The 27,899-nt window shown below is 39.1% G+C and overlaps 1 protein-coding gene across 2 annotated transcripts in view; it reads left to right on the top strand.

Moving 5' to 3' along the window:
* PLEKHG1 (pleckstrin homology and RhoGEF domain containing G1) overlaps nucleotides 1-25,981 on the top strand; it is a 335,693-nt gene extending 309,712 nt beyond the window's left edge. For both annotated transcript variants that reach the window (XM_089694257.1, XM_089694256.1), the window contains 9 exons: nucleotides 5,105-5,191; nucleotides 7,593-7,626; nucleotides 8,568-8,663; nucleotides 9,329-9,367; nucleotides 9,482-9,504; nucleotides 13,584-13,781; nucleotides 13,940-14,056; nucleotides 17,192-18,818; nucleotides 20,576-25,981. In XM_089694257.1, the coding sequence (XP_089550383.1) occupies nucleotides 5,105-5,191; nucleotides 7,593-7,626; nucleotides 8,568-8,663; nucleotides 9,329-9,367; nucleotides 9,482-9,504; nucleotides 13,584-13,781; nucleotides 13,940-14,056; nucleotides 17,192-18,818; nucleotides 20,576-21,582 (3,228 nt within the window). In that variant the 3' untranslated portion in view covers nucleotides 21,583-25,981. The remainder of the gene's footprint in view (nucleotides 1-5,104; nucleotides 5,192-7,592; nucleotides 7,627-8,567; nucleotides 8,664-9,328; nucleotides 9,368-9,481; nucleotides 9,505-13,583; nucleotides 13,782-13,939; nucleotides 14,057-17,191; nucleotides 18,819-20,575) is intronic.
* The last annotated feature ends 1,918 nt before the right edge of the window (nucleotides 25,982-27,899 follow it).

Below are 27,899 nucleotides of genomic sequence, written 5' to 3'. Positions count from 1 at the left end.
AGCAGAAAAACATTTTTTTTTTTTAAAGTGTAAGGTGATTTCACTGATGTGAAATTTAGGAAAACAAGAGAGAGATCCACTTTTAGAAAATTTTAAATTATGTGAACCAGCGCTTTGGATATGACCCCTAATTCACCACAGCTGCTCTGCCAAGTGCTATACTAATCGTATCAACCTTTATATATACTCTGTTTTTTATATACAGCGCTATTGGTTTAGTGTAAACATGTGCAAAAAACATTCTCTACAGTAATCATATGCTCAAAAAATAATTGAATATAATTCAATAAAGTGTCCTTTGTGCTTCAGTAAAGTTTCTCTATGCATATAAAGTGTCCATGTGCTTCCAATTTTAATGCACAATATTTTCAAACTTCTTAAAGTGCACAGGTTAAAAAAAGTGCTTCGTTGCCAACAATCAGTGCCAAAGTATTCATGTAATCCTCCACCATCCACACAGAACACTCACCAGATATATTTGACTACCTATCACAGGTTAGTCATATAGCACTTTATATCACAGATAACCACCATCAGGCTGGAGTACCACTGGCCCAGGAAGGAGAAGCCTGATGGTGGTTATCCAGAATACTAAAAGCAGCATGACTAACCTGTGTTAGATAGTCATATAATTCTGGTAGGCCTTTTAGGCCCAGCGGGTGTAGAGGTACTCACACTGTTCTGTTCCTGTAGCTTTAAAGATGAAGCTGCTTTCAGGCCTTACTCTGGGCTGGCTTCATCCCCTGATGACAGGCTGTCCTTCCCTGGCAGACCGTAGAACAGTGGAGGTCCCTCTTTCCAGCTCCCAGCCTGTAGGTAGACCCACCTTCTCTGGGGCCCCCTCCACACCATCAGCACTTCCTCACTGCATCTTCCACCCAACTTCCCTGCTGGCCAAAATCTCTCATATTTATGGGCTGGTCTCCCACACTGCCAGGCCTCCTGCCTGGGATTGGTCAGACTCCCATAATTATGCAGATCAGTTCATCCCTACCTCCACCCACTGGCTTCTAGAAAATTCTAGAAGTCTCTAGAGCAAGGGGAGGTACCAGAGGACTGACCAGTAGAGCCCTCTAGCCCTAACCTAAATTAACATTGCTGACTCACACCCAGGCTTCTAGTAAGCCTCTAACTATACACAAAACAAATAATCTTACATTAGAGGGCGTTTACACTGGTAAAAATATAAAGGTAAAAGCAAGAAAAACTAAACTAATGCAACCACTACATGTAAGCACTGGTAGGCTTACATACATTACTTTTTTGTTCTTGAGTTCAGATATACTTTAAGAAAACAATCAGCTCTCCAGAAAGATAAAAACAAGGCTGTTTGTCGTGTTACTGCAACCTTTCTAAGACCTATTTCCTACATGTGAGAACAGGTGGTATAAATACTAACCCTGCTAAAATGCGCACAGGTACTCTGTGGTTGGACAGCTGTCTGGTTAATGTTTGTCTGCAGGCCTAGCACACTTGTCAAAATAATGATCAACTGCTTGCTGTGACTACAACAGCTATTATACCTAAAGTAGCTTTTGAGGCAAATCGGTCACCTTCCAGGCCGTGTTTGCTGCCACTTCAGTGCAATAACAAAGCTATTTAAGTTTTTAAAAGAGATCTAGCCCCATACTGTCAATTGATATTGTTGTGGATTGCAGTAGGCACAGAGAAACCACCCCATTGCATTGTCTGTAGTGCAATTACCTTGTCAGACCTATCTACAAATGCATTTTCCCTTTTCAAGTCATTGGCTGGTGCTCAGCTTTGACCAATTATACTATCCTCCTGGTTTTACTGCAGGAGCATGAAGATAGCCTTGGAACATGAATCTTGTAGCTGGGGCTCTTAGACATTCTCTGGGCCCTAGGCTCCTGCTTAGGTAGCCTTGTGGCTGATGTAGCTTTATGTATGGCCATAAATGGGATGAGTGACTGGAAATCCATGACATGCTGAAACAAGAATGAACTTGGACAAGGGTGTGAGTTAATGACCATGCATTGACATGCCTTGTGGTATAAGTTAATAATAAAAAAGCAGGTTGCGCTAAACAAATATACAATAAATAAACAAATCAAAATAAAATTCAATCAAAAAATATAGTGCAAAAAAATAGTTCAATCGTGCGTTATATGCTGATTTATAACATGATCAGCATCACGCTCTGGTGAGTTTATTCAATCTAATCGGTGGTGGATGCACTTTTGGTGATATTTGGTTGAACATTTATTTTATCATGCATTATCTATTTTTGGACTTTTTTGGTTGGACTTATAATTTATTGATTTATTGAATTTTTGATTGAACAATTTTTTTGCACTATATGTTTTGATTGAATTTTATTTTGATTTGTTTATTTATTGTATATTCGTTTAGCGCAACCTGCTTTTTTATTATTTACACACCCTATTTTTATAGGCTAGATTCTGCAGCTATTTGTACACTGTGTTATTTGTTCCGTGGTGCTATCTATATTATTTTCCTTGTGGTATAAGTTGCTTGGCCACTGCCACAATTACCATCCAACAAATCACATTTAATTTTTAAGAAACACATTACCATTTAGTAAATATTAGTGAAACTCAGACTCTGCAAAGACCAAATTCTTTGTTCATGACTAGCTAGAATTTAAGACTTATTAAAATGCAACATTAAGGGCTCATGTACACGGGGCGTTTGAAAAACTTTTCTGACTGATGGAAACTGACTGCTGGAAAACGTAGGTTAAAAAAAAAACGTCAGTTTAGCCTCGTTTGCATACCGCATTTATGTGCGTTTGTGTTTAGAAGCATTTTTAAAAGATAACCTCAGGAAACCTTCCCAAATGCCCAGAATGCACTGAAAAATAGTAAAAAATTACCTATTTCAGACATTTTGAGGGGAATAGAGAGAGCAGAAGCCGAGAGAGCAGTATTTGTTGAGATGACCTGTCTCTTCTGGTTGTATTCACTGTGGATCCCATCATGAGCATTATGCAGCACGTTCTACCATTTTTTCCTGTAAGCAAAACCTGGAACTGACTGCCCTGGTGTACTAGGTCCATTTGAATACATGTAAACGCTTTGCCTGCATTTCTGGTTATGAAAAAAGGCTCTGGACAGCATATGGACATGGAACAGTTAAAAAAAACTAAACGTTTACACACATTTACAAGCATTTGGAATTTGAAACGCCATTAAAATCTTCTCCTGAATGCTTTGGTGTGTTTGGTGCGTTAAAAAAAACAAATGTAAGCTCAACTGCCTGTAAACGACATAGTGTACATGGACACATAGGAAAACATTAGGGAGAATTCAGAGACTGCTGAAAAAAACTGAACAGCTCCTGAACGTCAGTTTAGGAGCTGCAGTGTACATGACCCCGAATAAGTTGAATTGCCCAAGTACTACAAAGTTACATTTTAAACATTATTCTGCCCAACCTGCCGTCCATGGGCCGCAACTGGCCCAAGATGGCTATGAATTCCGCCCAACACAAAATCGTAAATATGCATTTACACTTAGCGAACATGGTGTCTTCTTGCTGGACTTTTGGAAGTTTTATTTTTCAAAAGAAAAATATCCTACTTTTCACAATCACGCCAGTTTTCAGCAGCGCACATATTTGTGAGCAACTATTTTCAAAGGTGAAGTGCATGAAGGACAAAATTAGAACCAAAATATCTGATGAGCACCTTGAGAATTCATTGAGAATTGCTACTACATCCATCGAACCAGATATTTATGTAGTAGTTTATCAGAAACAAATATTGCACTAGTTTTATGTTCCCCTCCTTTATTTTTATAATAAAAAAAAAAAAGTGCAAAAAATGAATTTTTATTACTCATTATCTATATCAGTGATCATTAACTTGTGATGTGCCCGACTTTTTCTCCTCATCAGCTATCCTTATTGTTAGTGTATTTTATGTGTGGCACAAGATAATTCCTCTCTTTCCTATGTGGCCCAGGAAAGTCAAACACCCTGTTCTAGACCAGTGTTTCTCAACCTTTTTTTCAGTCAAGGCACCCTTTAAAATTTTGGACAGTCCCAAGGCACCCTTTTAAAATTATGGACAGTTTTGAGCAGGGGCGGACTGACAACTCATGGGGCCCCCGGGCAATAGGAGATCATGGGGCCCCTGAGTCCTTGCCCAAACTCAAAAAAGCCTATGAAAAAGGTACCAGGGGCATCTCATGGGGCCCCCTACTGACCCCGGGCCCTCGGGCAGTGCCTGAGTTTCCAAAAGGTCAGTCCGCCCCTGGTTTTGAGGCACCCCATTCTAAAATGAGGTGCCTCAAGACTGTCCATAATTTTGAAAGGGCACCCCATTCTAAAGTGTAAAAAAATATTCTAACCGCAACATCACACATGTAAGAGACCCAACATTAGAGGTGATTTATTCTTCTAAAGCAAACATACTTTTGCACACTGATACGGACTAGTATTCCAATGTTTCTCTTTCCCTTTTGGTTTTTCTCCATCACTGAGCTAATGTGACCCCAGCACTGACGAAGAGGGGCAGAAGAGGGTCAAACTAGGATGATGTGCAGGCAGCTGACATCCTCCTTTATCAACTGATGATGTTATTGGTTGTCAGGACGCTGGTGGCTAGAAGGTTGTAATGGTGCATAATGAAAACCTTTGGCGTTGTGTAACTAAAAGGCAGGCTTGTTCCACCCCTTGGCTTGTATACAAGTTTTGGGCAATTTTTTGACATTTTGCCAAGGCACCCCTGAAGAAACCTCAAGGCACCCCAGGGTGCCTGGGCACCCTGGTTGAGAGAGGCTGTTCTAGAGTATGCCTGGGCTGGAAGCAAGCTGTGGGGCCAATTGCAGTCATTTTGAGAGCTAATTAAATCCATAGCACTGTCAATACTACGTGAAAACAGTTTTATTTCTTTTTTTATTCTGTGGTTATGAAAAAAAAATTCTGTCTGTGTATGTACAGAATATATATTATATTATTCAGTGTTTGCAGAATCATATCTGCTGCTATTTTTTATTTTATATCAAGGTTGTCTGTACCAACGTCTGCTGCTATCCGTTACATTTTGTGGATCTATATTTGTGATGAATATCTCTGGAACATTTCCTGTCCATCCTCTTAACAGATGTCATTTTAACAGGCCAAGTCTCAACAGGAAAAACGACTGTGGATTTTGCATTTGAAAAGGCTGATATTGGAGAATCACCCTGCTAAAATACCAGCCAAGGTTTGTGCACACACTTGACATAGTTATGCTAAAGGGGAAACTGCTGCCTGGGTGGCTGAATTATGAAAACTGGAGCAAAAATAGGGTTGCTTCTCAAGGCACAATTATTTTATACGTAGCTAGGAAAGTGCACAATGGGAGCAGAATTCCCTGCTACATAGCCCTACTGGACAACAAAGAAGACCTATTAAAACCTTTATTTGAGTGGGGATCTTTTTGTTGCTATTCCCCATGCAACACTGGAGTAGCATGCTCTCCGATCATTTAATTGCATACGCATTATGTCCTAGCCTGGGCACTCCCATAGAGTAGAATAGATTCATAAGACATAGGGGAACCTCCAGCTTTCATGTGCACTTGCAGATGTATGCAACCGAGACCTTGACCTTGTCCATGAATGTAGGTAAAGAGATCCCTTTCTGCTGGAGATTACGGCTGTCATCTGCTTTCATTTTTAAAACAAAACTCCAGTGTGATTTATTTTTTTACATCGTTAGCAAATTTTTTTATTTTCATATTGGGTACAAAACAGTAGATTTTCATTTCACCTTAACCCTTTTCAGTCTATACATTTATAAATTACACAACTTGCGTTTCATATGGAACGTGAGGTTAGTAAAAATGTGTAATCAAGCTAAAAAAATTTAATTCAGTCCACAAATCAAAAGTAAGGATATCCAAAAACATCTAGGCTAGTAGTGACATCTAGTGGTATATATTTGCATGGCCTAGTGTATATACAAGACATATAGGCTAGTAGTGACATCTAGTGGTATATATTTGCATGGCCTAGTGTATATACAAGACATATAGGCTAGAAGTGACACCTAGCTGTATATATTTGCATGGCCTAGTGTATATTCAAGACATATAGGCTAGTAGTGACACCTAGCTGTATATATTTGCATGGCCTAGTGTATATACAAGACATATAGGCTAGTAGTGACACCTAGCGGTATATATTTGCATGGCCTAGTGTATATACAAGACATATAGGCTAGTAGTGACACCTAGGGGTATATATTTGCATGGCCTAGTGTATATACAAGACATATAGGCTAGAAGTGACACCTAGCTGTATATATTTGCATGGCCTAGTGTATATACAAGACATATAGGCTAGTAGTGACACCTAGCGGTATATATTTGCATAGCATTTGCTGTTTCAATTCTCTACTAGAGCATTTCAGAGAGTGCTCCATAGGACATGCATACAATTTTACGCAATTAATGTGAACATTTTATTTATTCTGAAACACTATCATTTTGCAGAGTTATACATATATTTCCACAGGGGCATTCTGTGAAGTAGCCCTATGGGTTTTGTACTCCACGTTAGTCATTCTGGTGGAGCTTCTTATGCTGACCAGAACCACCTAGAAGTTCTAGTCAAACATTCTTTGCTTCTGCCTTTTGGCTCAGCAAAGGCTGGATAAGTTTTTAAAATCCAGTGAGAAATTTACTTAAAGCTGTACCATGTAAAAATTAAATTGATCTGGATGTCCTTTTTACTTTTGGAGTGAATAGGTAGATTAGAGATCAAGATTGTGAATATATGTAGGTATACCATTTTATTCTGTTTTGTGTTCATAAAAAACAATAAGCATAACTGGAAAAAGGTGAAAAAAAAAACCTTTTTAAAATTTATGTAAATTACAGTCGTACATATATACTAAATACTATACTATACCCTTTATAACTCTGCCCCAAATTACATCACCAATCTTGTCTCCAAATATCACCCAAACCATCCTCTCTGCTTCTCCCATGACCTCTTGCTCTCTAGCTCCTTTGTCTCCTCCTCCCATGCTTGTCTCCAAAACTTCTCCAGAGCCTCCCCCTTCCTCTTTACGCTCTACCCCAATTTATCAGACTATCGTCTACTTTGCCCACTTTTAGGCGATTTCTGAAAACCTATCTCTTCAGGAAAGCCTATCCTGCCTTCAGCTAATAATGGAATCTTCTATTCCTTCTACCAGTCCATCCCCCACAGTTATTACCCTTTGTACCACCAGCCTCTTCCTCTTGGATTATAAGCTCCAAGGAGCAGGGCCCTCCTAACCAGGGGCGGACTGACAACTCATGTGGCCCCTGGGCAATAGGGGATCATGGGGCCCCTGTGTCCTTGCCCAAACTCAAAAAAGCCTATGAAAAAGGTACCAGGGGCATCTCATGGGCCCCCTACTGACTCCGGGCCCTCGGGCAGTGCCCGAGTTTCCAAAAGGTCAGTCCGCCCCTGCTCCTAACCCTCTTGTATTGAACTGTATTGTTGCTGTATTGTCTCCCGTTATATTGTAAAGTGCTGAGCAAACTGTTGGTGCTATATAAATCCTGTATAATATTAATACCTAAGTACAATTAACAGATATACTAAAATCAACATGACTTGTTTCATTTGTAGGCAAAGCAAGCAATTTTGGAAATGGATGCAATACGTAAGTTTACCAGTGCGCTTTTATGTGTTTTTAGCATCTGTGATTTATATCATACTTTTCTTCCTTTTTTTTTTTTTTTTTTACTTTTTTTTTCCCCTCTAAGGTCTCATACACCTGGACCTCCTGCATTTATGATCTGGAAAGTATAAATAAATGTTATACTTCTCAGATCCATTTCTCTTGTATCTAGGAGTGCTGTTGGTTTTTTTTGCACATTTACATGCGTTTACAAGTGTTTAACTGTGGAAAACCAGGTTAAGTGGTTCCAGGAAGCTTAAACTAAATGCACTTCAGCCAGACTGAATGCACCTAAATGTAGCTGAACTACTAGGTATAAATTCAGATGCTTCCAGATGCCTTTGGAAATGAGCCCCAAACACATCTGGATGCATGTATTATGATGCCTATGTGCTTTGGGCCTTAAAGTGGAATTCCAATCAATAGCTAACTAAAGCTAAAACTTCTCCCACCCCCATTCTAAAGCTCTGGTGCTGGTGCTTTTATGGTGGAATTCTGGTGCTTTAATGCACTCATTAGTATAAAGTGAAAATTCCCTTTAATTTAGAAGCCACATGTACTGTATAACATAATGGAGTTAGACTCCAAGGTATCCACAGCACTTATGATGAGATCTGTGGCTTCCTTTTGACAAGAAATGTAGACTTGACCACACCCTCAAAGTCATTGTGTTAGAAAATATATTAAGGTGGATGTACCAATTTGTCAGTAGTGACAGGTTTTCAGCCTTTTTTGTTTGGTCTTGTATTCATGAGCTAGCAGCCAGAGCCTTGGGAAAAACACTACAGATTTCCTCTGTGCATGCAGAGGGTCCTCCCAAACATCTTTTCAATCACTTGTTTATACAAGATTTTGCTCTCTTTTGTTTCTCAGTTTTAACTGTTATTCACATGTCACTAATGAAAATGGTTTATGCATTTTAGATCATCCAGGCTTCTCCTATGGTGCAGAGGGGGAGAAGAAATCCAATACAAATCTGAAAGAAGACTCAGTTTCATGTAGAGTCAGAAGAAAGTCAGGTAAGGAAAGCATATTTAGTTCTAGGATTTTATAAAACTAGGCATGAATGCTGAGAAGCATAGGCTCATTTATGACCAACTAATGAACCAATACTTTGCCCCCCCCCCCCAAAAAAAAACATGGCGGCTGATTAAGTTTGAAATAGGGCAAAGCCACATCTTTATTAAATTTTGCAAATGTAACAACTTTAGGAGCCGTCAAGGCTCCTAAAATGCAGTTTATGTAATCTGGATTAGTTGTATACACTAGCCACAATGTTGGCCATTGAATCCAGAGCTTTGGTGAAGACTACCAGATTAGATCCTCGTAATTACGAAGCAGCTTTGTCAACTGGCTAAGTATTCCAGTGCAGTATCTTTATGCCTTAGACAAGTTTTATATATTAAGACCTTCCTGATGATGAATGAACTGTCCTGGCTGTAGACTTTCAATTGTAAAGAGCTATTTATAATAAAATGAGAAAACCTTATTTATACGACTGAACATATGTGGCTCGCAATCACACACATGTTTTTTTTTTAAATAGTATGCACCATATGTGTTGGGGCGGACAGCACAAAGAACACAAAAATGACAATAGATTTTAATTAACTTCTATACGCCAATTATGTTTCTCATATGCACCATTTTTAAAGCACATTTTGAATAGTATTTATTTTTTCAGAACCATCCTCAAGCCTGCATAAAGTAATGAATCAAAATGGTAAGCTAAATAAATGTACATTTTTAAATGAAAAAAAAACAAAACAAAACAAAAAAAAAAAAAAAACTGAATGCATCTTATCGTGGTCTTACTTTTTTTGCTTTTGTTTTTCAGATATGAGCCCTGAAGTTCAGAAGGTAAGGTTACAGTAGATGTAAGCAATGGTTGTTTTGACAAATGTATTTTCTGATTTTGCTTCTTCCTTTTACTCTGTGACTTTGGGAGTTGGTGACAGCTTTGTGTGTGAGTGTGTGTAAGTAAGGGGGTTAGCATGGCTTGAACATGCCATAATACATATATGACCACTATCATTGCTGATTTATTTTAGAAACAGCAAGTCTGTTTTCATTATAATTGAACACTTAGTGAGTCATTGACCCAGGGATATAGACAAAGGCACTGGTGGCACTAATACCATAGAGGCCCACATGGTTGCTATGCAGCCCAGACCAGGGAGGTGGGTTGCAGTCAGGGCACCAAGAATAAGGAGCAGTTTGTATCTCTGCCCTAAAATTGTGCCCCATTCAGACCTCTGTTACTGCAGACCCACAATTGATGGCAGTGACAGCTCACCTGATCGCTGCTGTCATTAGTAAACACTCAGCTAGCAGATTAAGTCTATTACTCACCACCTCCATGGCTCTGACGGATGACAACAAGTAGTTCAGAGCATGGTAGAGGAAGCGAGTAGTGGAAGATTTCCACTGCACTTTTTTTTTTTTGGTTTTGTTTTTTTACAGGTGAAAGTATTGATCAGTTTAGCTGTCACTGTGATGGTCATGGATCCATAGTGATGGAGGTCATATAACATGCTATACATTCACTTTTGCGCAATGGCTCACTCCATATGCCATGCCATGCTATACTTTAACTATTCCTCATTGGTTAAAGCATTCGCCGTGCTGTATATCCTCTATGCCATGCTACCACATTCTGTATACAACACTGTACATTTCCTATTGTACACTACAGTACCTCAATCCATATTACATGTTGCACGTTCCCTCCTCTGCACTACCTCATTTCTTACACCATGTTGTATTTTCTCTATTTTGCACCACCCTATTTTATATGCTTTGCTGTATATGTTCTATTTCACACTGCCTCGTTTTTTCAGACATGCTGTAGCTTATTCTATGTCTCTCTCATGCCATACTATACCTTCACATTGCCAAATTTTGTATGCTGAACTGCATATTTTCTGTCCTATGCTAACACTGCATTGTACATTTTATATCCCTTCCTATTTTGTGCACTTTACTGTACATTCTCTACTCCACACAAGCTCATTCTGTACACTGTGTTGTACATTTTATGACGTGTGATGCTAAATACTGTGCTGTACCATAATGGGGCATGATAAAATTTCCCTTCTTCCATTGGTGTCAGTAGGACTCCCACTAACACCAATGACACCTTATTTCTTGGTGCCACTGACATCATGAAGGTGATTTGTTCTCAGGAATGCTGTTGCTAGCTTCTCATGATGACTATTCATCAGGGGTGGACTGACCATTTGGAAACTCGGGAAATGCCCGAGGGCCCCAGGGTCAGTAGGGGGCCCCTTGAGATGCCCCTGGTACCTTTTTCATAGGCTTTTTTAAGTTTGGGCAAGGACACAGGGGCCCCATGATCCCCTATTGCCCGGGGCCCCATGAGTTGTCAGTCCGCCCCTGCTATTCATCCACCTTGTAAAAGAAAAAGATATTTATCCCCCCCCCCCTAGGCTGCTGTTGGTTGGTGACTGGGTTACTACTTTAAGATATGTGTACATTTAATCAGTGCACGGTTATCCTTTTTCTCTAGCGTCCTGGTTGAATAAAACCAATCCTCCCCATCCATACAGCCTTACTTCCCTAAGTATCACCACTGCGTCCTTTTCAGTCCCTCCTCATTTGCTGTGGTAACTAGGATGTTGTACAATTGTATTTTTTTTTTATTAGTGTTTTTAGTTGGGGAGTCAATTAGAAGTCATGCTTTCGGTACATGGAAAGAAGATCTGTCCTAAACAACTCCTCCTACCACACATTTAAGCTCCATTGGTCTCGATGGTTACAAAACCCAAATTGCTCCGTAAAATTCTGATAAATTAACTATAAAATACCTTGACCCATATGCCTAGACTGGTGCACTTACCCTTCCCCTCCTTCTCCCCTTTCCCACCACCCCTCTTTCCCTACTCCTTGTTCTCCACCCCCTATGGACCTCCTCTACAACCATACATGGTTCAGAACAAACAGAGCATACCACTCATGCTAACACCACATATTTCATTACTACCCCCCAGCCAATTGGTGGGGAAAATATTGTTTACTATACTGTAACTTCATATCTCAAAATGAACCGTATTTACTTATAATGTTTTGTTATAAAACCCTTCAATAAAAACTATTGAAATGTAAAGTTATGCTTTCGGGCCCTGTGCTTTCTAGTTACACCCTTGCGGTGAGCATTTCAACTTTGCTAGCTGTATTTTAATTCTGGGTCAGTGACTCTCTAGGTATTAAAGATGGAGAATAAAGGTGACAGACTGCAGCTACTACAGTAAGCCTGCAATGACAGAACCAATGTATCTGCTATAACTCTTTAACTTTAAGAGTAAACATCCATCAAAACTGAAATTTGACAGATAAAATGGTTGCATCAGACACAACCAACCAACCTTCCCAAGGCTTCAGCTTTTCATTCAGGCAGAGCTTTAATACACCATGCCCAATCCATCAGAAATTCAGTTTTGGTGCGTCTACCTGGCAGCATTTGTCAGTACTTTTCTTACTAAGCAGCACTCTCTTCACTGCCCCCAGAACTAGTAGCCTCTGCTGTCAATGGACATGACTTAGGCCTCATGTACATATGAACTCCCCTAGACATTAAGCTCTCCTAGTAGCAGAAAAACGCTAAATGAGGCACATACGCAGATAAACGCGGTACCATGTTTAGCAGCAATTAGCGCATGGACATTTATTCATTTGATTGGCCCGAGTGTTTTCCATTGGCATGGATAAACGGCCAAGTACTAAACGTGGCTAGCATTTAAACCCTGTTTAGATGCATTTAGCCACGTTTAATGTTTTTTGGCCAAAATATTCCTCTCCTGAACATGATTCTTCTGTGTTCAGGAGAGGAACGTTTAACTGCCCTTAAACTCCTAAACTCTGGTGAAAGCCTATGTGTACATGGACTCATTGGCTTTGATTGCGTTGAGTTCAGGTGCTTTGGCAAACAAACAGCAAAAGCTCCTAAACTCACATTTAGGAGCAGCAGTGTACATGAAGCCTTAAGGTAGGATGTATTTTTGTCCAGGAGCCCTGTTAAAGACAGATTTCCATGTCAGATATATCTGTATTTCAAAAGTAAACTTTCTAACATTTCCATTTCTATTGGAAAGCATGTTTGCAAAGTAATCTGAAGAGCATTAGCTGTTTTCTTTCCCTTAATTTTATTTGACTGAAGTAACTATTAAATTGAAATCTTCAGCTTCAGCAATTTTTTTTTTTTTTATGTACACAGTGCTGGGAAAGGTTAGAAACTCTGTCAACAGCAGTTTTTTTAATGGTATTGGTTCTCTGCAGCTCAGTAGCACTCTGAATTGTAGATTGCCCAGCACAATGGCTTGGAGTTCAGCACCTCTGCCTTGCAGCACTAAGGTCATTGGTTTGAATCCCAACCACATACTGGCATGCTAGTTTGCACAGGATTTCTCCGGGTCCACCAGTTTACCCCCACACTCCAAAGACACGCAGGTAGGTTACTTGGCTTTTGTGTACATTGGCTCTAGTATGTGTTTGTATGCATTTGAGATTTGGACCTTAGATTGCAATCTACTAAAGAGCAGGTACTGATATGAATGTACAGTATGTGTAAGGGTGCAGGGTGCACACACTCAGATTATATTTCAACCTTATCTGTTAATTTAACACCAACCTATGCTATATATGTAGTGCAAGGACCTACCTGACAAGAATATAAGCTACATACTTTAGATTGTTTAGGAAGGCCCTCAAATTTAATCGTTCCTGGCAAATCTTACATTGGTTGTACAATCAGACTGCAATGTTCCTGTCAGCTTTAGAACAGTACAATTATTTAAGTCTATTCCTCAGGCCAAATAGGAACAGTCAAAAAAAAAATGGCCTGAGAAAATTTTTTTCACATATGGGACAGTTGGGAGTTATGATTTTTTAAAAAATGTCTTTTCATTGTGTTTATTTTATAGCGCATCAGCGTGCAGGGTAGTCTACTGTGTCAGGCTGGCAAACTGGGATCAAGGGAGCTTCTTCTGAAATCTGGCCTGCGAAAAAGTGCCAATGTGGGTGACTCCCAAGATTTCTTCCAGCAAACCTATAACCGTGAAAATCTGTGTCTAAGGCCAACAGGACAGACTGATGCTGATGATGAAGAAGAAAGTGAACAGGTGCATATATTCAACATAAATATCACCTGTAGATGTCTTTTTGTTGTGCACAACTAATTATTTTTCAGTATAATATATAATAGATCATGTTTGTTGTTGGTTTTGAATTTGAATGAATGTACGTTGCTTAGCGTAACAAGGATTTTCTTAAATTCCAGAATATGCATCACAGTTCTCAACAGAAGTCAAAAAGTGGAAGAAAACGATTAAACAGCCAGGCATCTGAAAATGTTGAGAAGCGTAGAAGTATTAATCTCAGCCTATGTGACAGTCAGGTTAGCATACATCTTTTCTCAGAAGGTTTGGGGAAGATTTGCTAATTTAAGGGTCTTGTATAACACAATATGTAAGCATGATTGTCATTCCTTAGGACTGGTTCACACCATGAATAGCACAGGAATGTGCTTTGCCTTCCTGTGTGATTCACATACAATCCCAGTGCAGTGCCACTACTTGCACAGCAACCAGATTGCATGGTACTTCTTTACCTTTAATCTTTTCTCACTTTGCTATCTCAGCTTGCCAAACAGGTTAACAATCTAGAAAGGACACATCAGTATATATGGTGATTAATTCATACCCTTGGTTGGGAAGCCAAGTGTGGTGTTCTGCTGGAAAATACAGAAATTCACTTTTAATGAAATTCTTACAGGTGTTAAAAATTAACATTAAAATGTCACTAAACTCTATTTTTTTTTAATCCGTTTTGGGTGGAGTGGGTGGATTAGAAAACCTGTCAGGTTTTTATTGCTGTCTGTGCCCCTGTTAGGGAGATTCATTTTCTCTATTTGTCCAGCTTACCGTTATCGACATTGAAAGTAACAGAAAATCCCAAATTTTTAGTTGACATCAGAACAAGGATAGAGGGGAAATCTTGGTTCTGATGACACGCTGGGATTCCCTCAGTTTGGAGGGATTTCTTTTTACTTCTGTTTTGGCTATGGGAAAGGAAGTGAAGGGAAATCTCCCCAATGGGACACAGCTGGCGAAAAAACCTGATAGGAGTTCTAACCCTCCCTTACTTTTTCCAAAATTAAAAAAAAGTTTTGCCCTTAGGGCCTGTTTACACCATGGCGCAGAGACGTCAGTTTTTTGGCACACATTCTGCAAGTGCACAACAAAATCAGTTGTTTTCTATGTGCCCTGTTCACAGCACAACACTAGTATCACGTGCAGATTTTTTCTGCAATGGATATAAAACTCGATGGAGCGTACATGAAAACTGATGTAACCTAATGTGAAACTGATGGAAATTGATGTCTCTGCAAGTGAAATCTGCATGTCAGTTTCCATCAGTTTTTCTGAAGGTATGGTGTGAACGAGAGCATAGTGACACTTTTATTGACAATGTTGTCAATGACTTCAACAACACCCTTTCCCCACTGCCCTCTATATAGAACGAGGAGAAAAGGTGCTAAGAAAGAGAGAGCATTGGAACAAATGATCCACAAGGAAAATAGAAAAAAGGGGGAGAGAAAAAAAAGGTTAAAAAGGACAACAAAGAAAAAGAGAGGAAAAAAATGATTGATTTCACAGCACACCCCATCAGAATCTTTTCAGTAACAACAATTTAGTTTGCTAGACTCTGCTCCCGTGTCTGCATTAACCACTTCTTATCCACCCTATAGCAGAAATACTGCTACAGGGCAGCACAGATGCGCAAAATCATGTATAAACACGTGATTTTGCAGTTCCGGGTAGGGGGCGCGTGCCCTACTTATGCCACCATTCGCGGCCTCGGCTGTCAATCACCAGGTCCCGGCTGGTGATTACTTGCCGATACCTGGTGATCACCGAGTATCTCCAATGGGGAGAGAACTGTATGTAAACAATACAGTTCTCTCCCCTGTCAGCTCTTGTACACTGAAGTGAAGCGCACATAATGTGAAACAGAACACCGTTAACCTCCCTGGAGGTATTCCTGAGTGTATCTTGGGGTAAAGTTTCAGTACCAGAAGTGGTAACCCCCGAGCTACACTCGGGAATACCCTGCAGTTTTGCTTCGGGATTCCTTCTGCACTTACCTTGTCCTGCACTCCCCCTGCAGTGTCCCCGGCCATGTCCTCCGGCCGATTCTGGCATCTGTCTTCCAGGTTCCGTTCCCTGCGACGTCGGGACATACGAGGACGGAACTGGCGGGAAATTTAAAAATGTCAAATAGTGACATTCACTAAATACACTAAAATCTCATAGTAAGACATTACTGTATCAAACCATTTCACATACATTTTGTCCCTAGTGCTTTGTCCTGTGCCCTGCCTGCATTTTTTCTGTTCTTTCTGCCTAGAAACTGAGAAACGTCCATGGCGTCCAAAAAGCGTCCCTTTAGATCAAAAGCGGTTTTAGACCAACTAGAGAACAGCGATAGTAAATCAGAACTACTTGCAGAATTGAGTGATAATGATTCGTGGGGAAATTCGTCATCAGACACTGAAAACGATTTTGCGACTTTGCTCAGTGATGTGCAAACTTGGCGCTATATTTCAAATTTCAGTGTTTTTGGTTTGATTATATTATTGAAATAAGTTTATTATATTATTATTTTTCATGATTATTATATTATAATTTATGATTTCGTGTTTCAAGTTTTATCATACTCGTGATGTTTACTGGACTCTTGTTCGGACAGATTTCAGTGAGTTATTCCTAAAAATTCCAGGCCTACAATAAAAAAGCTACATATTTCCATGCAAAAAAGTACTGCTTTGAGCACAGAAATACTGACATAATCAGACCGGTAAGGAGGTTAACCCTTTGATCACCCCAGATGTTACCCCCTTCATGCCTAGTGGCATTAGTGCAGTGTCAGTGCTTTTTATTAGCACTGATCACTGTATTGGTGTCACTGGGGATGTCAGTGACACCAAGTCAATTCCCCCCAGTGTCAGAATGCCCGCCGCAGTCCCGCTATAAGTTGCTGATGGCCGCAATCAAATACAACCAAAAAAACGCTCTATTCGTAGGAAAAAAAAATGTACATTTAATTTGGGTGCAGCATTGCATGACCGTGCAATTGTCAGTTAAAGTAATGCAAAGCCGTATCGCAAAAAATGGCCTGGTCAGGAAGGGGGATAAATCCTTTGGAGGGAAAGTGGTTAATATCATCTAAAATCAGTGATAAACTTATTTAGATAAATGTGGTCCTGGTATTTTAAGTTAAACCCTTTACCACTCCCATACATGTCTAAAGCAAAAATATTTGTTTTTGGATAGGAAAAGGAAAATGTTAATTGTGAAAAAAGAACTGGATGGATACAGGCACACATAATAGACCGTATTTCTCTCCACGTACAGAAATTGTTATGGCTTTTTAAAATAATTTTAAATATTTATATTTTAATTATTTTTAATATTCTCATGTTATAATGTACAATTTTCATTCATGTTGTATTTGTATTTTTTGGTTTTAGAGTTCCAAAGACCAATCAGATGAAGAGACTTTGCAACTGACTAGTGACCATCGGTATTCAACATCTCCTCTTCCCACAAACATAGAACAGGGTATTTCACAGACAAATTCTCTCATTATGAATATCCTTGGAGGAGCTGGTGCACTGCAGAACATCTGGACTGATCACCAGATTAGACAGGCCCTCTTTCCACTTAGGCGGTCACCTCAAGTCACTGATGAAAATGATGATGACTACCAGATGTTTATGATGAATGAATGCTCCAAATTGGAATCATCAAGGTCACAAGAGGAAAGAGGTGCATCCAGTAGACCATGTAGCTGGCATCTGGGCCTAATGCAAGAAGATGGTGCAAGCAATTCATACTGCAAAGTTGTCAGAAGAGCAAGTAGTGTAGGAGAAAATAAAACACATCTGCGTCACTCAAGAAGCAGACAAAATAACAGCAAATACCACTGTGATGTTTTAAAAAATTTTGAGCCAAATCCTAAATTTTCTTCTCTTGGTTCATCCGAGGAGTTAACTATTGATGACATTGAACATGTTTATGACAACATCAGCTATGATGATCTCAAACAGATGGGAAGGAGAGATGAGTCAGACTTCCTGATTAACACAGTGAGTGATACTTTGCAGCAAAGTAATGACAATATTAACCTTCAGTCATTAAAAGGACCTGAAAGGAACAAGTCTACTTCAGTGCCAAACAAAGAAAAAGTGATGCTTAAAAGAGGGACATCTCATTCAAGCTCCCAGGAGCTCAGAATAATAGAAGAAAACATTTATGACTCTATATGTATACAAAAACAATCACTGGAACAGAAAAGGAAAAATCAGCGGTCCAAGAGGAACAGCTTTATGGGCTTGGATGGAGAATTTCAGTGTTTTGATGCCACAGATCATTTTGTGTCTGAAGATAGTTTACAGTTCAGTGAGGACGAATCCTCAGACCATCGTGTGCCAGAAGGAGATGAATATTTTAGCCAGCTTCAAACTTCTTCAAACTTGGATTCGGTTTCCCACAAAGCTGCAGCAGACAGGCTGTCAGAAGAAGTAGATAAAATCTGGAATGATTTGGAAAACTACATAAAAAAGAACGAAGAAAAGAAAAATGAACGCTTATTGGCCTCCTTTCCAGTGAGCAAAGAGGATGTTCGTGAAAAGAGACAAATGCAAAATAGGTCTCGTTACAGCAAAGAATATTCATTATCATCACTGTGCTTACTAGACAGTTCACCTTTGCCGAGGGCAGTAGTAAGTAGGAGCCCCAGTATCCATAAAGAAGACCTGAGTCCTCCAGCCTCTCCTAGTAGTTCGGTATTTAGCCTAAAAAGGACTTCTCTGACTAGTGAGATGAGTTTTGTGGAGTCACCATACTTTTCATCTCAGAGCACTCTAACCCTCTCTGATAAAATGAGTTCTTCTCATGGATTAGATAGTGCTGAAAAATCAAAAAATAAAGTCTTTACAATGGCAAGAGAATACAGCCAGAAAATCAGAAAAGCCAATCAACTTTTAAAAATGAAAAGCCCAGAGCAGGAGCAACCATCTTGCAAATCACAAAAGCTAAAGGAGAAAGACCTTGCTGCTATAATGGAAGAAAAGAAACAAGGCGGTACAGCGATCGGTAAGCAGTTTGTTTATCACACAAATAATTAACAATGGTCTATGGTGAAGGGATAATGTAATTTTAATTTTTATGACCACCAACCACAACTAAGGGTGGTCATGAAACAATATTCCAGTTTCCCAAACCATAGAGTTTGCATCATATCACCATAGGTTAAATATGACCTACAGCAATAGGCATCAGGTTTCCTGTGGCCCACAGACAGCTTGTCTGTTGTGTGATACTACCAAAACCAAATAGGTTTAAAAGGCCTATGAGTACCTCAGGGGCGGACTGACCATTTGGAAACTCGGGGACTGCCCGAGGGCCCGGGGTCAGTAGGGGCTCCATGAGATGCCCCGTACCTTTTTCATAGGCTTTTTTGAGTTTGGGCAAGGACACGGGCCCCATGATCCCCTATTGCCCGGGGGCCCCATGAGTTGTCAGTCCGCCCCTGGAGTACCTTAAGATAGTATTCCCAAATCTAGGGTACCTACCTTGACCCATGTCAGATAGTACCTCAGAGCTAATTGTAATATATCAATCTTCTCCCCCAGGTGTGACATCAGTAAACTGGTGCAAGGGCCATAATGTGGCTGTTGGATGGTATTCTCCATTTAGTATTATGGATGCAGAATATTGTGAATGCAAAACTTACTGTAGCCATGAGGTGCTTGGTTTCACAGTAATCTGGCTCTATGGTTTCACTGAAAAGTTAAAGGCATGACATGGGCATATAGGACAGCAAAGATAGGGAAAAGGTTTATAGGCTGAAAGACAGATCAACAAAAAAAAACATGAGCAGTGAACATGGGGAACAATTATGTACAGGGAAAAATTGCTCATCGGAAATGTGAGTGCAAATTTTGACAAATAGCAGTTTTGCAGTATTCATGGTCATGTAGACAGGGAGATTCTTATTTACGAAGCAAAGCAGGAGCAAGAATCAACTCAAAATGACAGGCTCTTTGAAGATTGTGATAATGACCAGTGAACAATGACATCCATGTCACCCCCAGGAAAAATGTCTTCTGATCAAATTCCAATCCACTCTAGTTCACTTTAGAACTTTAGTTTTTAGTGATGTTGTCCTTGCCTGCTAGTACTGTAGAAAAAATTGATTGTTGGAAGTGCATCTAGATGGAGGAGAATTTCGTCAAATGTCATCATTGTGTTTTGCCTAAGCATATTTTGAGAAAGTATAAAATTTTAACATTTCTACATCTAAAGTGTACTGTATGTCTGGGTATAATAAAAAAAAAAAACATATTCAATACATATCTGTAATACATGGACATTTTATCCCTTTGAATTGCTGTTGATCTGTATGAAATCCAGTGTGTTCCTAACTTCCTAAATTTGAGCTGATAACTTTGTGCCTCTGCTGCACTGAAACTTTAAGCAGTTTTGTAATTTTCTGCCAAGTTTGTTTTTTCTATAAAACGCCTCTCCCTCTCCTTATCTCCATAACATAAGGGAGAGATGTTCTGTTGTCTAAGTGGAGAACTCAGGCAGGGATGACGACACTGCTTGGGACTTTAGTGAAGCAGAGACCGCGTTTTCCAGCTTACTGGATTTTTTGCTGGATCTATATTTATTTTTCTCTGCTTGCAAGAGACAAAACATGGGAAAGTGGGCTGCAGGGATTAATTTATTAGATTCTTTTTCAATCTGCCAAGGTATAGACTTTTATTTTAGTATTTTTATTCTGTAAAGGTTAAATCAAGGGTTTGTTTTTTTTATCATTTTAAAAGCCATTGTTCTTTTGTTGACAGGTGCAAGAATTGCAGAATATTCTCAGCTTTATGACCAGATTCTATTCCGTGATTCCCCTGCAAGAGCAAAAAAAGAAGGTAGAGACAGCACAAAAGACTCGCCTGTGGTTAAGTCTCAGGAACGGCTATCCCCTCAACCGCCCTCTAAATGTTCACCAACAACCAATATGCATACTGTCAATGTCAATGGAGAAACTAGAGACTTTTTTACCAGAGGGAAACAAACAAATCTAGCAGCCACCTGCTCTGTCCCGTCCTTGAACAAGTCAAATCCTTCAAGTCTACATACACAGAGGTGGAGTGCATTTAGCCAAAGGAAGGATGAAAATACAAGCCAGAATCATGGCTATAATTCATTAGGGAGGAGAATATGTGAAAGTGCCCGTCCGTATATTCGTTCCCAGTCCTCTTCTTCCATGTTACTCCACAGGACAAAAGAGCCTGTTAAATATGTAAAACATTCTACTATGCCACAGTCACGGCATGACTCTAAACCTGAGAGAATGTCTGAAATTTATGATTTTGGTGGCAGCTCCACTGAGGAGAAAGTACCACAAGAGGAGAACTCAGATTTGACATTACAAGACTCTCAGAAGATCCTAGTGTTGAACACGTTGTCTTCGCTAAATGCACAAATTGCTACTTTAAACTATTTTGCAAACTTCAAAGACAGTGAAGGTGATGGCGATGATGATGACTATGTGGAGATAAAGTCAGATGACGAGGAAGATAGCTTGGAAGCTTCTTCCAACCAGGCAGTAAAGCTGAACATACATGATGAACATCCTCAAAGCCCATTCTCTAGCACACCATATTCCTTCAGCATGCCCAGTACACCAGTTAAGACTATAAATGACAAGGAAAGCCTTGATTCCCACATAACAGGTTACGACGATGTAGATAAACTAAAAGACTATCTTTGGAGGCCTCCATCCTCCAACCAGCAGAACATTGTTCAGTCACTGCGAGAAAAGTTTCAGTGTCTTAGCTCCAGCAGTTTTGCTTAAATGCTTTTTTTAAACAATTTCTAGCTAAACTACTGTGGTTAAATGTATTATAGCATAGTAACCTGATGCACTGTATAACTGCAGCACTGTTCATTCTAAATGTCTGTTGCATATCATTGTTTACATAAGGCAGCAAGGCCTACTTTGTGTTTTTTAGTTAAGACTAGCTCCTTACAAAATAAAATGTGCTTTTTCCTCTTTTAAGGGAAACTATTCCTAAATAAATAGGCAGTATGATTTATGCAATTTGCACACTTATCCAAGTGCCCCAGTTGCAGAATGATTGCTATGCAGTATACTATAGACTTGACATAGTTGTTAACCTGCTTCCTACCAGGTAGTTTAAAATGCTTAAACCGTTTTCAATAGGCATATAATATAATGAAAAATAATAATAAAAAAGTTAATCTGTGGCTTCCTGATCAAGCAAATCCACTAATTCTACACTTTGGGTTCTGTTGGCTGCATGCTTTGAAAACAAGTGAAATTGCATGATTGCTATGCAGTTTACAGGTGTACTGGATAATAGGATTCAGACAGAGCTCAGAACCAAAAGCTTGATCGTAGCAGCTTCATCATCCAGTACAGAAATACACGTGTGTCTACTCTGAACAAAATCAGACAAGCAACTTCAGGTGCATAGATTTCATAATGGGGAAAATGTGTTGAACTGATTAAAGTGACTTTGTATCCTCACAATACCACTAGCATTAAAGATGATAGTCTTATAAAAAAGGGCAACTTGAACATTTCCTGTAGTTGATCTTTTAGCACATGCCTGTTTAATATATAAGCCTAACTCCAGCTAGAAAGTTTTAGTTGTAGATACAGTGGGAAAATATCAGTTTGTGATCCTACTAGGGAGATTTTCCCTCCTTGTCCTTGTCATGTTCATACAAACAATAAGGTAGGAGAGTGATAACTCACCAGATGATTATCAGCCCTAACCCCTCGCTTCTCTGTCCAAAAGAAGATGGGAAAGAAAAAGTTTTGGCTAGAGCTGAGCTTTAAAGTAATCAAAAAATGATTTGCAAAATACGGTAACTCCTGACAACCACTTTTAGGTTTCAGTTGCCTGTGTTGTCACCAAAACAGGGAATAAGCAAAATCACTTTAAGGGAGCCAAGGCAGCAGAAGAATATTTTTAAAGGTAGAATGGGGAAAAATTATAACTTCTATCAGACTTTTATTGCCATCCTTTTTGGAGAAATATCCTCACTTTGTCTGCGTTCACCAGGACTGGAAGTCAGGTGAAATAACCACAACAATGCCACAGGTGGTAATATAAACTTGACAAAGGTATAACCCTTCCCCACTCTAACCAAAGCCAAAACATTTGTGTTGGCTGGCTATGGGCTTTAAGTTTAAAGTTGTCTCTCTATGCACCTTTAGTAGAGAACAGCAAGTCAAACATGGATTTCCAATTCATCTAATTTATAATGTAACCCTTGACGGTGATGGTAGATTTTTTTTTTTTTTAACTCCATACACTGCCAGCTTGTCTCATTACTTGGAATATCTCAAGCCAGTTATGGGTAATTTACCACATATAAAAACATGCTAGTTGCCATTGTGTCTCATGAATATTAATAGACATTATACTACATGGTTTTATAAAGTCTTATTTTGATAGTATAGTAATAAAACATTTTAACAGATTTTGCTTGATAGCTGTACATTAAAGACAGATATTCATTGCCTTTATGTAGCAATAATATAAGGCCCTATGTTGGCATGGTGATCTCTGTGTAGTAGATAATCTTTGTATAGTGTTCATAGATTTTAGAGTAGATAATTTAAATTTTTAATGTATTCTTTGACTTTGTTCTGCATGTTTCTGCATTGAGGGATAGGAGGCCTCGTTTTCAATATATTTATTCCGAGCAGTCATGGGATATCACCCTTTTCTTTAAAACCGCAAAATCATTAAAATATCTGAACACACTACATGGGTAACTGTTATAACATTGTAATTTTGCATTGCAAAAACTTGCCATTCTCTACTATTTTTTACACAAAAGCAGTGATATCAGTATAGCCATAACATTGTCATTCCTTGGAACTGGAGGTATGGTGACTATTTTTATGTATATATTTGGTTCGGTGAAATCTTAAGTTATTATGAGGTTTTTTTTTTCTATAAAGTGTGCTAACACTTATTTCTGCATCTATTTACCAGATATTAATAACATAAAAGTTTAAAAATTTGATGCAAAATAAAATTATGAAAAGATATATACTTCAATCACATATTACTGTAATACAGACACATACATTTGATGTTAAAGTGTATGTAAAGCCATTGTTTTGAATAGAGTATGAAGGGTTAGAACCCCTGATCTGCTTTTTATTGCTGTCTGTGTCCTCGCTGGGGAGATTCAACCTGCCTGTTGGTACTGATGACCTCTGTGTCTAGTACAGAAAGTGATGTGAAATCCAAAGCTGTTAAATTGTCCCAAGAACAGGAAGTATTGGAAAATCTTTAAAATGAGTTAACCAAATTTGTTGACAACTATCTTGCTTATTATAGATTTTTTCTTGCTTACTGTTGCATCTCTGATACAGGAAGTGAAGGGAAATATCCCCAACAGGGTACAGAAAAAAGCAGAAAATCTGGTAGGGGCCCAAACCATTCCTCCCTTTATCCAAAACTGAAAAATAACCTTTTGGCTATACATACACTTTAGGTGTGTTTATCTAGACAACCTGGTTCCCCCTAACTACTTTTAAATTTCTTGCACTTACCAAAGTGTTTTAAGGTGTGTAAGGGACCACTCCTTCTTAGGGTGTGCTCACACTAGGCAATCTATACCAAGCCTGAGCCCATTTGACCCCCAAAAGTCAAGTTTGTTTATGAGCATGATTATGTAACATACTTGAGTACAGTTTAGTGTACAACACCCTGGCTTGCTTGAAGAGATGGGATTGGGCATGGTTTAGTTTGACCTGCCACTATACACATCTATGTGAGACAGAGCTGATGATGTAAGTGTGCTAGACCCTTAAAGTGTCTGTTGCTAAAATAAAAAATTTAACTACATACACCCCTGCAAAGAAAACATAGAATATTCACCTTTCCTGCTGTGCATGTTGGCAGTAACAAAGAAAAATGTCCAACTGAAGATCACTTTTGGCGATATAGATTTCTAGATGCCCAGCATGCACCCTGTGATTCCTTCTTCAGGTCCTTAAGTCACTACTGTGTTGTAGAGTTAGTCTTTTTTTTCTTTGAAGGGAGACTTTCATTCCTAATTTTTACTTTAGGGAAGGAATAATTTAAAGAAGGGAAGCAAAAAAGTCACAGTGATGGGAGAATGACTCCCCACTAGAATACTGGAGACCTTTAACAAAGGTCTGAGAGACTAAACTTAATCAAAATCTACCAAAAGCTACTGAGGAGGATGTATCCACGAACTATATAACCCAATATCGAAAAAAGCTGCAACATACATAGTAGAAATGAGAATTCATTATTTTAGTCTTGTAAATTTGCACTTTGCAGATTACTTTGAACTGCAATTAATAAACCCTATATCATTCAGTAGTTGACATCCAGGAATAACATGGTGAATTAAATACTTATTTGCTAGCCTACAGATCAAAATCAATAGAAAAAAACAGTACTACTATTCTACCACACACACATAAAATAGATAATCTGCTAATTACACACAGATTAGCCCCCGTTTTTGTAATATGGCTGCCAAGAACACAATTCAGCTGTTACTACAAAGTTTTGAGTTGCATTAAGGCACTTCATGTGAATTTAAATAAAATTAAAGCCTTTATATGTGTTGGATTTACAGGCTGACTGTTCACATGTAAAAGGTTCTTATTTGTAGACGTGTGCTATGGATTACTTGTATAGGCAGTGTTTGCAATAGATAAAATTTAGCTTGCAAAAATAATGGTTCAGTTGAATTGACTTGCTCTTAGCTGGAACACCAGCATTTCAATATTCAGTGCCACTGGAAATATATATAACATAAACTCACAAAACTGCTCTTGTATTGACTAGCAGCAAAGTTCATTGCCATAAATGTATGAACAAAAGTGGCGCTGTACATGTTAAGATTTATTAATTTGTAGAGGTGGATGCCTGCACTATGCTGTGTAGATATTTAGGTCAAATTATGTACATAAACTGTTTTGTGCACATCTAAATCTCACTTGTCTTCTTGTCCTATGGATGAGATTTGATTTGTTTTATGTTCAATAAGTTGCACTTTTTCATGTTTTTGTATATATTAAAATGTCTGTACATTTAGAAAAAATTAAATCTTTTCATTTGTTTTATGTAAATAATTGATTAAAAACTGTTTTGAAAGCATGCTGTTCTTGAAAAAATGTGTAATTTTATGATGCCTAGTAAAAAAAATAAAGCAGTGTTTCGATCTAATGTTGTGGTGAATTAGGTATTTCTTCTTTGCTGACGTTGTGCAAAAATTAACCAGAATGATTAGTGGACTCATGCAGTTGCTTATGGTACATCATGCTTTCTTTTTAAGCCTGGGTTCACACTGATGCGGTGCAGAATTTGCAGAGGTTTCTGTGCGAACTCCGTACCTCATCATAATCGCACCCCATTCATGCGAACCGATGCGAGTGTGTATATTAATACCCCGAAATTGGTCCGCAAACCACAATGTGCAGAATCGGATCGCATGGGTTTGAATACCCATGCGATCCGATTCTAGTGCGGTCCAGCTGCGGTCATTTAGATTTCACAGGAATATGGTTGGGATTATGTCCATTAATAATGTTTAGTGTATTTTTACCATAAATATAATTTGGATATTTTCTCTGGCGGTGAGGGGCTGTCAGGTAGGCTGCATGGGGACCCGTGATATCTAACAGTGGCCCTGGGTGTATGATTGTGTCCGTGCCACCTGTATAGTTGGAAGAACAATATCTTCTTCTATGGAATACCTTGAACCTCTGTTATGTACCTCAATGCATCTAGGAATTGGACACGTTTTCAACTGAAAATACAACAATTATTAATAATATTTCCCCTGAAGCAAGCATGAACTAACCCCTTAGTATTATAAAGCATCCCAAATTCTAATTTTCCAGAATGTACCCAATTATGCATAGGCCAGATCTGTGTGCCCAGACAGGACCTCCTAGTGGCTATTCTATGGACAAGGTACACTTTTCTTTATGCCTGATCTATGTTGAGCTGAATTAGTCAATACATTGCAATGGCCAGAAATATTTGGACCCAAACCACATGAGCTCAGGTATCCAAAATGTGAAAGTTCCTTCACAGCAAACCTCCATTATGTACTGTATGGGCCTGGCCCACTCAAAATGAATGCATTGTTCTGGTAGGTCTTCCTATTACAGACTTTAGCTACATGTTGAGGAAATTGCACTGACTTTTCATCAGATTGCATATTATCTGGCCATCTAAAGTCTAAGAATAGAATCAAAAGGATATGACTCTGTTTTAAAGAACCAAACAATAGTCTTTATTCGACAAAACACAAAAAAAAGCAAATACATGGCCTGATGGAAAGACATGGCTGCCAGCTCCCAATTTTTGTGCAAACCAAAAACTGGCTCTGCTGTTTGCCAGCACATGGCTCAAACATATCTAGAAAATATGGGAACTCTGATATCTGGTGTAAGTTCATTCAGGAATGAGAAGCAATTGTGCACCTCCAAAAGCAGCATAGAGGAAAGGGATGGTCAAGTTGCTGTATTGCTTTCAAACCACCTCTGGCATGCCAGGGTGTTTATGCAGTGCCTGGTGCCACAAAATATCCACTGGCCACAAATGAAGGCGAGTGGAGGACATGAAGGTGGTTTTCTCCAAGCTTGACCCGCCAGCAGGACCACTCCTGTAAAGTGAGAGCAGAGAATCATTGACATTTCATCATACCAATCACTTCTCAGTGCAGGCTAGCTAGAGTATCTCTTTCATTTTTGACCATTTCAGGAGTTGAAGTAAACATTCTTGGAGCACTTACTGTGTTTGGAAAAGCACAAGACCCCCCCCCCTTCCCCAGGCACACTAATGCTTACTTGAAGTGGAGCCCCATCCTGATTCGCTGATGAGCTTGAAAAGCTTGGCTCTCTGGGCTCCGTGACTCATGAGCGAGTATTCTTGGGCTCATACCAGAACAAGGTCTTATTCTGGGGGCACTGGACAGGAGAGAGGGGCCAAGGAATGCTGGTGGGGGAGCAACGAAATGAAGGATCTGGGCTGCTCTGTGGCAAACTACTGTGCAGAGCAGATAAGTCTTACGTGTTTATTATTTTATTGCCGTAATTCCTCATAAACAAAAGCTCAACAAAGTGCTTTATCCTTT

Source organism: Staurois parvus, unplaced genomic scaffold (assembly GCF_062004578.1).
Source record: "Staurois parvus isolate SC_StPar_1 unplaced genomic scaffold, SC_StPar_1.0 ptg000657l, whole genome shotgun sequence".
In the NCBI taxonomy this organism is placed as follows: domain Eukaryota; kingdom Metazoa; phylum Chordata; class Amphibia; order Anura; family Ranidae; genus Staurois; species Staurois parvus.
The sequence above is the reverse complement of the archived record's forward strand: the minus strand, read 5'-3'. Positions and strand labels throughout refer to the sequence as shown.